The 14787-nt window shown below is 36.1% G+C and overlaps 1 protein-coding gene across 1 annotated transcript in view; it reads left to right on the top strand.

Moving 5' to 3' along the window:
* grin2da (glutamate receptor, ionotropic, N-methyl D-aspartate 2D, a) overlaps positions 1 to 14787 on the top strand; it is a 207017-nt gene that overhangs the window by 90770 nt on the left and 101460 nt on the right. Inside the window, exons 2-4 of the mRNA XM_032581124.1 lie at positions 7302 to 7934; positions 8065 to 8202; positions 12932 to 13198. Coding sequence (XP_032437015.1) covers positions 7470 to 7934; positions 8065 to 8202; positions 12932 to 13198 — 870 coding nt within the window. The 5' untranslated portion in view covers positions 7302 to 7469. The remainder of the gene's footprint in view (positions 1 to 7301; positions 7935 to 8064; positions 8203 to 12931; positions 13199 to 14787) is intronic.

A 14787-nucleotide genomic window follows, 5' to 3' on the forward strand; every position in this document is an offset into this window, starting at 1 on the left:
TGACATAAATAGTGACAGATGCTTTTCTAATGCAGGTTATACAAAGTAATGTTTTGAATTTGAACAGTTAGACCTTTCTGTGAAATCAAATATCTTCAATAGCATGACGTTGTGCTAATGAACGTCATGCTAAGTTTTACAATAGTGCAATAATTTTATGAAGATTAAATCTTACAATCTCAAAAAGAAGCCTGAATGCAAACACATCTCATACATCACATAAAACATCTCATTAGAGACCTTTTGACTGTTTGCAGTTGATTTTTTAATTCAAATTTCTCCATCCAATGTCTGTTTTCTCAGCTGAATGAGAAACAACAATAAATTCAAGAAAATTTGGTAATAATAAAATAAACTCATCAAATCTATTTGTAAAGATGATCAGAACAGGCTGAAATAGCAAGATTTCTTCTGTGATGATTTTGAGCCAAGTTCTTGTAAAAACCATGTGGCATTCCATTAAAATTATCTTTCGAGTGCCAACTGTGTTTTCTGCAGAACTGCTACATCACCCACTATGTTTGCCAAAAAGGATCCCCAGGTCGACAGACTTGTAATGAGCCCGAGTCTACCAGAGTGATTCTATATCCTCTTTTAAAAGCTACGATCATTCATAAATGTGAGCTTTAATATGGCAAAGCATTCTGTCTTGGCATTCTTCATTGGTGTCTAATCCAAATGGATGTTGATGGCAAGAAATTTTGTACATCTCATATTCAGCAAAGATAGGTGATTTCTGTATTTTTGTCCTGAGTCCTCCAGCCAGTTGGCTGCACTGTCTGTATTGTCACATCATACACTTGAGACAGTTTTACATTTTACAAATGCATGGAGATGGCATGGCTTAAAAAAAACCAATATGTTGCTTGGTTGTTACTCAATGTATATTTTGTGAAATCCTGTAGTGAAAGTCCATTGTACTGCATTACCCACTTGCATTAACATGACTCATTACTGAGGTAAACACCAACTAACCTCTCACATTCTGGCTCATTATAGTGTGACTAACCTGGTTGTTGCTTCATTAGACTGGACGTTGAATTAAGAACAATGTTTGGAATCTCAGCTAATCAATGTGATGAATGGGTTTCTGTGATTGTTTGTCTTATATGGAATTTTAATGAGGTGGGATCGGCTCCAGAAACCACAAATATATAAACCACAAAAATATGCAAGTGAATGACAATCTACATATAATGTTGCTGTACATGTAGGCATTACAAAGATCTCACTGTGACATGCTGCTACTAACCAGATTTTTTTATTCAAAATATTGTCAAAATACTTCTAATTTCAGAATATTTACTTACAAGAAATTTTGCAATTTCAACTCTTTCTTTTATGAAATCATGTATTAAAGTGTATAAATGTAACAGGTAGAGTTGTCTTTTTCATTACTATTAAAAAAGATAATTGGCAAAATCATATTTTTTTAATAAATAAGAAACCTTTGAAAATAATTTAGCGGCAATGCTCTGCATGTCATACAGCTTTAAAAGTCTGTTAAATTCGCTGTGGTCATGTCTAAAAAATGCAAACAGCAACATTTTTATATAGCATACCTACACACACGTGTAGTGGCTTCCAAGAAAGAAAAAAATTAAATCAGCATCTGAATCTATGGACAGGATGGTGGCATTCGACAGCAGAGTTTGAAGAGTATGCTGGGTAGAACATTACTTGTTCTATGTCAATATCAGCAAAAGGACTTTAATTTGAACATTTAAAACTTATAAAACAACAGCATTACGTATCCTCAGTTTATTAATGTAAGGTAATATATTTCAGTTCAAATGTTTTTGAACCACCCAAAATTGTACTCACTTTATTTTACTTGCAAGAAGCAGAACTTTCTTTAAAACATTTTTAAGAGGTTTTGATCAATAATTCCTCAGGCATTCTGAAACTTTTTCAAAGTTCTTCTTTAAAGGGGAGAGCACATTGTGAGTACTGCATTGGATCTCATCGGTTTACACTCATCAGGCGGTACCTTTTTTTTTTAACTGAAGTGGGTCAAGACATAGGAGATTACTGGGCAACCTCGTTTTTACTCATTTTCTATCGATGCTTACCATGGAAGCATGTTGGCATGTTTCAAAAAGAGCAAAATGGATAAGTAGAGACCAAAGGACGTGCCACTTAAAAAAAGAAGTTAAAAACAAAAGTAAGGCTTTAAAAAACAGCAAGAAAAATACAGAAACATATGACATAGAAGCTGAAAGTTTAATAACCCTTCAGCTGATCATCAATAGTAAGAATTTAAATTATTCAAACCCCTGATAGATTTAGGTTTGAAGTAATCTTAGTTTTATCAGGATGGATGACCTTCCTGACTGGATGCAGTTTGGACATGATGGAGTGACCCAAACGTTTCATGTCATTTTTATAAAAATTAAAATACATACTTATTTAAAAAAAGGAATAATTAACATGCCCCTTACATTGCGCTATTTCCTTTTGATCTGTCAATACATGTCACTATAATAAATAATTTTTTATAATGAAAATAATTTGACATCTAAATCTGACAGCAGTGTGAATAATTTTGAACTTAATGGTTTATATGCCATCTTTTCAATTGGAATCTCTTTGTTTTTCCTTAGTCGTTGCTATTGTCAGTTTGACAGGCTGCTACTAACAAAGGAGTTTATTTAAAATTGGTTGTCTCTTATGTGTCATAACACTGGTTCACCTGGAGCTTAGGAGCCTTTTATGGCTGGATGATTAATTTTCCAGAGTTGAGTGGGATAACAATTCTTGCAAAATACTAACATACTGTACTGAGCTGAGTCACAATCTGTAGAAAAAAACTGGAAGACTTTCAGAAACAGTCAGACAGTGATGACGCATCATTGGAAGCAAAGTGTAAAGAAACATTAAATGTCTTAAAACTGTTACACAACACGGTGGCTCACTAACAAGCTATCACTAATACAGTGGTAGCTTGTACTGCTACAAGCTACAGTTAGTAATTTAAAACATTTCAGAAAAACATTTCATAAGGTTTTGAAGTTGTCATATTGTCCATACTAATGGCAGATCTTAAATGTAGTTTAACTAATGATGTGGGGGGGGGGGGGGGGGAAATGGAGAATATCTTAGACCCAGTAAAATGAATGCATTTTTAAAAAAACTGTAAAACTTACCTAAGATTGTTTTGTTAATTTGGCTGAAATGGTTGTTCTGTCTCTTTTTTCAGGACGTTTCTCACATTTCCGAAGTCTAAATGTTTTTTTTCCCAAGAACTCTCTGCAAGTGTAATTCTAGCTTGTCTGGTAGATTAAATCTATTCTCTAACGTCTGTCTCCTTAATGAGCAAAAAAAACAAACAAAAGAACTTCAGTTTCTCATAACTTTTCACTGAAAACTAATAAGATGAAAGAAACATCTTCACAATTGTGTATTTGAATACATTTATTTTGCTTTATTTTATTTTATTTTATTTGTACACATTGTAAGATGAGGAAAACAATTATTCTTCAAGGATGTGTTCAGCTCTGTAAAGTGTAATTTATGTTTGAAGAAGAAGCAGCAGAGAGAAGTGCTGCGCTTCAAACTGTCAGCAGCACACTTGTTAACTTTAATCAATACACAGAAGATAATCTTGTCCTCTGAAAAGATAAGAAAACATAAAAGGAGCTGAGATTTTAAAAATGATTTTTGGAAAGTAGGTCAGTGCACATGGAGAGAAAGACAATATAGCAACTAGACTCAGATATTAAAAAAAAGCAACATTTATTTTCTATTTTCACATTTGTATTATCCATAAAAACTCACATATTTCAAATAATACATTCTTGTCACATTGAGAACATCGATTGCATTTTTAATAAATTCATAAATCAGCTTTAGATGTATTCCCCCTGCAGGATTTAAACAAACAGGCATAAAAATGATTACTTGTGTTTTAGCTGCAACATTTTCCAAATGAACATGCAAGCAGAAATGACTACAGTCATGCCAGTACCGTCCCAGCTGGCATGACTGTCCCAGAAGGCATCACATCATTGTTATATCCAATATATGTGAGAGTCAGCAGCTTGAGCTTGCACAGACAGGGCAGCTTAGGCCAACAACATGACTAATCACTGGTAATAATACTAACAGGTATGACTCACATTACAGAGGCTTTCCTTGCAATCTTCAATACATTTTTCATTTTGTGACACTGATGCCAAAAATAAAGAAGCTGCTCATTTTTAATCTGAAGATTAGTCAAGCTTTGATTAATTTGCATTCTTTGCTGTAATCCATCAAGTTTGATGAACTTTCTTGCTCAACAAAGCCTTCCATAAAACAACTATTTTATCTAGTCTGTGATGGGAACAAATTTTAAACTGTTCAAAAACTGTAATGTCATCGCCTAAAAAAATCTTAACAGTTTTCAGTATTGTTCCAGTCATGGCCTTGATGTTTTTCACTGCATTATGCTCTGTTCTAGGTTTGCATGATATTAGAAAAAACTGAGATTGCGATTTTCTCTAGCCTTGTGATATATTTTGTGATATGAAAAGAACCCAGGAATTTTGAATCGATAACTTGAATATCTCCCTAAGTTATGCTGCATCCCTGCCATCTTGTTGACAATTTCCTCCTTTTTGTGAAAGTCACAAATATTTTAGAAATATTTTGCAATGGTGGTAATAGTAAATATTTTAATGACAATTTAAATTGCTATATATCCATGTTTTTTTCCTCTCTTTTTTTACTGTGCTTCCATTATTCTATGACCTTTAGCATTTTGAGCATCAGTGTCCGGTGTGAGCATCTGCTGGTATGAGACTCTGTGCACCTGCCTAATATTACTTTCACATGGAAAAATACAGGTTCAGAACACTTGAAATATTTTGGTCAACAATTATTACACCCCTAACAGTCTTTTGTGATATGAGTATTACATGAAGTCCTTCTCTGTTCTATAAGCAAATGTCTGATAAGTTTGCAGCATTACATACAATCTATATAAGCATCTGATACGCCACGTTTATTACTAAAGTTGAACACTTTGTGTTTATATTTTCAAGAGGTCTTTACATAATTCTGAGATATTGAAATGTTTTCCAAGGTTAGCATGCTCCATGTCAGACAGGACTCAAAAGTCCCTTCTGTTATCAGCTGAAAGTATTTTTCTGTCTTGCAGTCTGAAGAAACTGCTGACATGCGTTGACATGTTGAAAGTGGTATTCTTTTAAATTGCTTCTTACATCTCATGTCTTTTTCTGACTTCATATTAAAAAATGCAACTGACTGTTAAAATTGCCAACTTTCTGACTTCTTAACTCACTGAAGTCTCTTTTTGCCTTTACTTCCACACCAGTGCTTGCTGGTAGAGCTGACATACTTCCACAGAGATCAGATTTTTGACTTTCTCACTGTCGGATAAGCAGTCAAGACTGATGACAATAAAAATTCAGTTTTGGCTGATTTTTCTGTATATCTTTAAATAGCACACCTTTCTAAACACTGAATGACAAAGGTCTATAGATTTGGCTGTTCTATCACCTCACTGGGAAAATTATTGGTACACATGAGTAAAGGTGCTTAGAGCTGTGATTAGATTATATATAATCTATCTAAATTAGATGCTACAGTACTTATAGTCTTCATATTTTACAATCAGCCCTTTCTTCAGTTTGGAAAAAATGCAAAAACAATACTGGAGTAGTTATTCACATTGTGTGTCTGTGTTGGAGGAAATTTACTTAAGCAGTTCTCTGTTTGTAGTTGTAATTTTGTTTAGTGTTTGAGCCCAGTAGGAAGATTTGAACTTTGTGCACTTTTAAGCGTAATGACCAAACATTACGCCAAGCATGGCCTCTCATGGCCAGGAATCCTTATACTGAAGAGAAGGGACATCTTTGGAGTCTCATTGTAAATGTAGTGCTTGTTTTTTATTGTTGTTTTTTTGTGTCTCTGTTGCATTTGTAAGACATACTGTAAGTGCACCTTCATACATTTTGCAGTTCTTGATATTTTCACTGCTTTTTTTGTGTTTTATTTTTCCTTATACAAAAGCAGATCTTTGCTGGTTAAGTGCGACTGCACCTACTCTCTGTTCTTCTAATCTCTCTTTCCTGCACTCGCTGTTTATCTGCTCTACCTTTCTTGCTGTAGGTCTTCCTCTGTGTCTCTGCTCTGTGTGTCTTCAGTGTTTATTGTCATTGTTCCTCTGAAACCATGCCTGTGCTGACATAAAGCAGCACAGATCCAGTCTCTGCTGGATTGAGAGGGCAAATAAAATATTGTTTTTGGGAAGATTTTCACTGTGAATAAAAAAAGCTGATACGTACACCCATAGAGATTACAATTCATAGGTCTTCCAGATTGTGAAAACAAGACATTTCATAACTCTTATCCAAAATTAAATGTATATTGAATAAGAATTACCAATAGTCTCTGTATGTAATCAGGCTAATGGTTTAAACTTCAGTGTATAGAAATGACCCAAAGTATCTTCATTTTGATTTAGATAGCATCCTAAGGAATAAAGTAAAAAGTTTTTTTTTTTTTTTTTCCTAATTATGTTTCCAGTTATAATATTTGCTGGCAGATATTTGCTTGAACAAAATTCAAAAATGTTCCTGAAAAGTATGTTTTCTTGCTGATTGAAACATTCTTTGTTTATAAAGTAAGTGGTGTCAAAATACAAACACATAGATGAATGGGTTTTAGTCTGTGTCACCTATTACACTGTTTACTAAAAAAATAACTTTATTACACCCACATAAATCATTTGTCTGTCTAGGAATAACACAAGAGTTCCTGCATTTTTAGAAGTGGCAATTAGAAACTGTTTTTGTGGTGCATGAAGATAAATTGCCTTCAGAGAGTAGTTGTGTTTCCATCAAAGTTTTTTTTATGTGCATTTTGAAGTATCACATTAGAAAAGGTTGACGGAATGGTAAAGCTCAAAAATAACTTCCCCAATTTCACAAAAAAGTTTCTTTTTTACACTCATTTGAGGTAGAAACACATTTGTCAAAAAAATTATCATGTCTGAACTTCCCACATGGAGGGGATGATTCTTTTTTTTTTTTTTAAATGAGTGGTGCATGCTAGTTTGCAAACTCTGCATCATGTTTATCACAGCCATGCACCTCAACATCTGATGAAATTATGCTTTGTTTAGCCTGTTTACCTCTGTTTTGGAGGTTAAATTGCTCCAAAACAGATGGAAACACCCCCAATTTGTAATTTCTTTTTTGTGACATTGTAAAAGTTTGCTCAAAATTCACATGACAATTAGATTGAAACATAGCTAGTCACAGTTTTAATCATTCTGCTTCATTCTTCCTCTGCAGGGTCTCCGCTCCATATCAGGTGAAGCACTGTAGGCTGCCAGGCCCCTGCCACCATTACCTTCCCTCCTCCTCAAGAGACGTCATCCTTTACACAGAATCCCTCCACCCCACCTGGCCTCATCTGGCAAAACCCCATCAGACAACCACCACTGGCCCTCCCTTTACCCCATGGTGGCCCCAAGGCCCACCCTCTCATTGCTACTGGCTATCCTGGCCTGCACGGGGCCCGCACGCCCCTCGCCCCCCCTGCTGCTCCGGCCCCGGGAGAGAGAGAGGGACTCGGGTGGTATCAACATAGCCGTAGTCCACTCTGGCTCCTCCCTGCTCCCGGAGACGGCGGTGGTGGGAGGCGCGGGGGTTGGCGAGCCGGGTCTCGGGTCCGGTCTGGGAAACGGTCCAGGAGGAGGAGGCGGCGGAGGAGGAAGGGGGGTGACAGATACAGCCTCACTTGCAGGAGTTGTGGCCATGGCCTCTTTGTCCTCCTCAACATACCTGTCGCTGGCAGCACTTTCCACGGAGACGGTGATGACACCATCAGGTCAAGCAAACGTCATCTACCTGGCAGTGAATGAGAGCAGTCCAGGCACATTGCTGCTGCAGCTGTGTGAGCTGCTGGCCACTACACCTCTACAGGTAGGCACAGGACACAAAACACACATTTTTACACCTTACATTATGTTTGATTCTAAATAGATATGCATTTTGAGTTACTGAAAGATGTTTCACCTGATATTTCACCTTTTGCAACCTTTGTTTAACTCAGGGTTTGGTGTTTGAGGAGGAGAGACCACCCCCGCCAAACCGTGCTCCTCTAGCCCCAATGCTGGAGTTTGTCTCCGCTCAGACTGGAGTTCCTGTTGTTGCTGTCGGGGGAGGAGCCAGTCTAGGCCGAGAGCCACAGGTAAAAATGAGTTACTTGTTATTGCATCATCATCGTCCCCGTTTCTTTCATCTCAACCAAAGAAAGAAGTGTCTGTGAAACACAAGATAGAATGTAACAATTAAAAGATATGAACACGTATTCTGCCTTCTTGAGCAGATTTCAGTTACATAACACTTTGAAGTTGTGGTCTACATGTAAATGGGAAATTTAATGAAGAGAAAATGCACAGTAATTTCAATAAAACAATGTCATTCTTGAGGGTGGAATAATATTACCTTTCAAACCAGTAGAAATCTTATTTTCTATCAATCTACTCTGTGTACAGCAGCATTAAATCTAGATACATGCAGTCTAAAAATCTATACATTATTTTGTTTGAGGAGCACAAAATAAATGTAAAAGAAGACATGGTGTATTATGTAGATAATGTAATCTAAGTAATCTAAGAAGTATTAATCAGCCTCTAACTTTTAACTTTGGTGTAAAAGTGGGAAGAACAGAAATTGTTGCTTCCCTTCTATTCTTATTAAAACCTGCATCAGGCAGAAATGTCAAACTAAAGGGACATGCTTTTAGAGCCAGCATGGCATCCACACCTGGTGTAATTGTTTATAAAAAGTAAAAATTGTAATCATGCTTCAACAAGTACAAATGTTTTACCACATACTGAATGAAAAAAATATTAGTGGTTTGAACAGTCAAAATATTCTGATTTTTTATTTTTTTTGCAGCCAACTCAGGCTAGAAAATCTATAACTACAATCCAATAATTACAATAATAGTTAACATAGCCAGCTTTTTTGTTAACTTTATTTATTATGATTTTTAGTCTCACTTCTGATCATAAATTTTTTGACCAAAAATAGTTTTAAAAAATGTATCTTTGGAGGAATATGTACCTCATGTTATGCCTAACCTACAAGTTTGTTTGTTTGCTGTTTGACAGGAGCAGGTAGAGCATCATGGTTCATTTAGGAAGTAACCATGGGAAAATCCAATCGGAATGGGAAATGGAAAAGGAAAATCCAAATCCAAATCCAAAGAAGCACAAATTTGTATTGAATTAATTACAAAGAGTGACTCAGTGAGACCTTTAATGCTGAGGTATCTTGTTACAAAGCTTTTCATTACGCAATCACAGTTTCTGCTTATTGCAAAAATGCACATTTCAGCTTGAGGGATGACAAATTCCTTAGGCCTGCAGTGTTATGGATATTAAATCCTCTCTATATCTTCTGACAGCAGAAATTGAAGCTCAGTGAGCAATCTCTAATTTATCTCAGATTAAAATCTACAATGTCAACTTCTTTTAGGAAGACATACGGCTTTGATCTTATCAGGAATGTGCGATGGAGAAGAGGGGCATTGCAATATCTTTCTCAGTATGGCTTTAGTTTCAGTTGTTGCTATTTGTTAACAGGTCAGCATAAAAATCACCAAGTAGGAAGAGACATTGGTATGACTATTCATAATATTCAACCTGTTTGAGAATTTAAAAAATAAATCAAAACAATTGTTTATAAATTGATTGCTTAAGTGTTAAGGATAGGCCACAATCAGAGATCCAGATAACAAAGCAGTACAGCAATGGCAGGTGTGATATTCAGTGAGTGTGCCAGACTGTTTTAAACAGATCATCTTCACAGCATGATGGGTTATAATTCTTTCATGACTTGGTTGCTGTTATTGTTAATACAATAAACCTGGCACCAAGCTAACAGCATCTTAAAATATTCATTGATTAAGCAGATTTGTTTACAGCAGGAGGTGAAGATACTTTAAAGTGGCACGAGACATTATGTCATGCAGGTATCATTAACCTTTTAACATATTGCACTTTAACCTAAAAAAAAATTAGGTGGAAATTGTTTTGCTAACTCTTTTACTGAATATGTATTTGTACACTGAAATGAACACAAACAAGGCTGATGATTTGAAATGGGTGTTATTCATTTCACCTACTTCATATTTGAATTTTTTGCTGCTTTATTCCTGACATGTTCAGGTGTGAAATGAACACAAAATGTTTTGTGCTTGTGAAGCATCAACTGGTTCCCACCTTCAGGAAGTTGTGTACCTGTTTTTACAATCAGTGATGTAAAGTAATACCCTGCACTCTACTTATTGTCTACTGAAAACTACAGAGATTATGTGTTGTTAGATGAGCATCCTCTTTGCACACACCACCTGACATTTTAGAGTCCCTCTCTGACCTCTCACATGTGCCTTCACGTCTCAGTCACTCAGATCAGCCGACTATCTGTAGCTAGAAATGCTGAGGACACACAGGAAGCTCAGAGAGGATTGGGCTTTTGCTGAGGTGGCTCCAGATCATGGGGTAGTTGCTGTTGGAGATTACAAAGGCCTCTTATCTAGCCAGTGCTCAATCCTCTCTCAAGACCTACCGCTTTGGTTTGGCTTTCAACCCAATATTTTTGATAATGTGTTTAGCTCTTTGGTCAGTGCTTGCTTGTTTTGAAGTACTTTTTGAAATAAACTTGACTTGGAGATTATTGATATTTTGAAGTCATTCATAGATATTTTAATTTGGGGTCATATTTCTAAATGGTTACTGGCCTCACCGAGCATCAGAGCAACCATCATTTGGGATGTGGTGTAATGAACTGTCTTAGAAAAATAGCTGAGAAACCTGCTGTAGGCAGCATGGAGACATTTAGCTCGTATCCTCTGGCTTTTAGATTTTCTTTCCTTTTGCTTCTACTTTCAGAATCTCATGACCTGGATTTTTTTTAAAGGCTTAAACTCTCGAGAGTCATATCTTCCCAAGTAAATAAAAGTTTAAAAATGAGTCAAACGAGGAATCAAAAATCAGGCAATACTTGAGGTTGGTGTGCAGTGGAATAATATCTTGCATTTTGTTTTCTGGTTTAACTATAAGTGGTCAAATCTGAACTGAATCAGCATGATTACACAACAAGCTCTCCTGGGCAAATGATACAGACTCTATAAAGGAATGACAAAAACTGAGAAGAAGCAAAATATGAAAGAAAAGATGCATCTATGAACCATGCTTTTCTACATAATCTGTTGAACACACCATTGGAAACTATTTTTAAAACAACAAAATATGAATACGCTATTAGAATTCATGAATAAAAGTCATTTCATTTTCAGTCCCTCTTGCTCCAGGCTGCCAGTTTCCTATTTTTCACTAAGACCTAACTTTTTCTTTAAAGAATAACAATGCACATACAAACGTCCTTTCACTTTGACATTAGGAAAGCATCTAGATCATTTTTCAGTGCCTTGCAAATGTATTCAGCCCCTTTACTTTGTCCCAGTTCAACTACAAATTTAAAGTTATTTCATTGGGATTTTCTGAAACAGACCACTGAAAAGCAGTGCAAAATTGCAAAGTGGAACATTTTTCTTCAAATACATAGCCACACTGTTAACTAGTTGGTCCTTTTCATGCCAGTTAGTTGCACTGGATTTTATTCAGGAATTTCAAAATAAGGGGCATTGCACACAGCATAGAATTCAATTTGAAAAATCTTACATGAAATTCTTTTCTCTTATAACACTATGATTCCTTTTGTTGGTAGGTCACATAAAATTAAATTAAAGTACGCTAAGGATAGTAATGTGACAAAATGTGGAAAGGCTTAAGGAATAGGCATATTGTTGCTATAATGTAACAAAAGTACATCAGTGATAACAATGTTGGGATGATGAATCGCCATTTTGTTTTCTATTTTGAAGCATATCAAGAATAAGTAGACCTTGTAGAAGTACGTTTTCTAAAACGATGACTTGGGACGCAACATTAGTCATTCATTGTTTCTGGTGAGTACTCAAGGGTGCCAGTGATTTTATTTTAGCTTCATCTTACAAAAGAACTCTAAAACAGTCTTTATTCTTCAGCTGCAGAATTCACTCCTAGCAAGTTTCCTATAAAACCTTTTCTATGGTAGGTTAAGAAAAGCAAACACACTTACACTGGGAGTCAGTCTGCTGGTTTGATAGCTGATATACTTCAGTGCATCATAACTGGAGGTGAGCCCTGACAGCATGAGACGATGGAATGTTATTCCCTGGCGTCATTCCCTTTGATCATCCACATGTACGCACAGATGCAGAGCCCTGATTACTAATTTACAGATATTCTCTCAACTCCCAACAAAAAAATTATAATTCATACAGTATTTGAAAGTGCAATGCTTGCAAAAAAAGAAACTTATTTTATTTTCTGCATAAACTTACATTCACTCCGACCATCTGCGAATATGTATTTTGACATCTTAAAACTTTGCTCTTGTTTCGACAAGAATACAGTGGCAGAAAAGCCAATAAAAATGAATTTCTTTTTCACACAGTGAGCAGCTCATCTACTAACATTAAATATGACTGCAGTGGCAGAGAGGAAGGCCATCACTGTTTCTTTCATCCATGCTTGAAAGCTTTCTTTTAAAAGCCAAAGCTTGTTTTGACAGACTGCGTCATTCCTCTGAGCCTGCCCCTCTTAGATTTAAACCAGTCAGACACAACGCAGAAAGAGCTGGAATGAATGGGAACAGTGTGATGATGCCTGCAGATCCACTGAATAAATATGCTCAATCTTATAAGACACATATTCAGTACAGCTGAATGACACACCACTCTAATTAACAGTTTATAGAGAGTTTAATGGAAAGCAATAACTTTTCTGGTATTTAATAAACTGAAGTTATATGTGAAATGCACACATTTTATTTGTGCGTCATGAATTCATTCTCTCTGCTTGCAGGAGAGCGGCTCAATCTACCTTCAGTTCACTTGCTCTACAATGCTCCAACTTGAGGTGATCTTCGAAGTCCTTGAAGAATATGACTGGACTTCGTTCTCTGTTGTCACCACCCGTCACCATGGCTACGAGGACTTCCTGGCCATGGTGGAAGGTATGACAGATGGCTCCTTCATTGGCTGGGAAAGGAAGAGCGTGGTGGTTCTTAACGTGACAGACGACCCCGGCGGGTCTCGCACCAAACGACTCCTCAAAGACAATGAAGCCCAGGTGAGTGATGGGAAACACAAATGCCACTTTTGATGGAGATGTAAGTCAGGGACAAAATGGTTCATCTTAGCTCAAATCAATTGAACAAAATGGGGTTCCAACAACACCTGCCACTTACCTGAGTTTGCCTAAAAGCCCTTGAAAAGAAAGTGGATTAAAAAAAATCTAATTTCTGTGAAGCAACAGTAGAAGTAAGTATTTAAGAATTAAATGTCCCCATCTTTCTCATGTGTACCAGCATCTCCTAACCTTTTTTTTCTTTTGAGCCCCCTCTTATCTCCAAATAAAACTCACTCGTTTCCCTGTTGTTGAACTCATATGCACACATGTGCATGCACACTTGTACATAAAAATCATAAAATGCATGCGCAAACTCCAAAAGGTAAACCTGACAAATATATAATTTCTTTACTGGCGAAATAATAAAGATAAGTTATTTTCTAACTAAAAGTTACTTGATATTTCATACAACTGTCCATTGTTGTGATATATGTACCAGCTGTTACAGACTTGTTATATTTTGACAGTATTGTAGATGTAGCATTCAAAGAGAATTAACCTGAAGTTGATCAATTTGACCTCGTCTGACAAATCAGAAGAGTGTGGTTACCATGCCTGATTGTTTATGTCCTTAATGGCCCGACTGAGAATTGGTCTAAATGTCAGTAAAACGAGACCTAATTTTCTAACTAACCCATTAATTTATCAAATCATTATGCAAATGTAAGTGGGGATCTGTTAAGACTGTTCACGTCTCTCATTCATTTAACCCTAATGGATAGGTATTACAAACTTGTGTACTAAGTGTAATGCAGTTCAGCTTTGTACGTCACTTGTTATTTCCCAAAAGAAGCTTGGAATCCAATTTATATTTTTTGACTTGGAGTATAGTTGTGTTAATTTTAGATCATTCTAATTTCACAGTCACAACTGGAACAAGTCATAAGTCTAAAGTTTGGCTGGGATTTTGCAAAGCTATAGATTTATGTCTCTTTTAAACAAAACATATTGCAGATTGTCACCATGCACCAACTGCTTCTATGGACATATGTCTAATATTTATTGGAAGATTTTTCAGGGCTTCCATGAATGTGTAGTATTGTAAATATTTAAACTTAGATTTAGAATCATTCTTGTTCTGCAGTTTTGTGGTTCGTTCCAAAAATGGAATATAACATAAATTTGCCATCAGACTGTTTCTCTATCCCTACCCAAAGACTTTTTCTTACCTTTAAAAGATTATGGCAGGTTACATAAAAAGACTAATGTTTAAAGTAAATGCACAGAATGCGCCTACTTGTGAGAAGTAATGGTTGAATAAACATCAAGCAACATTTTGCCTGACCTTACCGTTGTCTTATTCATGGAAGGAGGGAAGAAAGGAATCGCCTTGCAGTTTTTTTCCCCACCCTTCTCTTTTCTAATTCTCATCTCTGCATGAGTCAAAGTTACCTGAGATGACCTCTCTTTAATGTTTTACCAGTTTAATTTATATTCAATCCTTACTCTGACTTTTTTTTGGCTGATATTACAGTAAATGACCTTCGTAAAGATAAGTCTGAAAAAAAATGAAAGAAAGACAGCAAGGG

This window comes from Xiphophorus hellerii, chromosome 13 (genome assembly GCF_003331165.1).
Source record: "Xiphophorus hellerii strain 12219 chromosome 13, Xiphophorus_hellerii-4.1, whole genome shotgun sequence".
NCBI classification, from domain to species: Eukaryota; Metazoa; Chordata; class Actinopteri; order Cyprinodontiformes; family Poeciliidae; genus Xiphophorus; species Xiphophorus hellerii.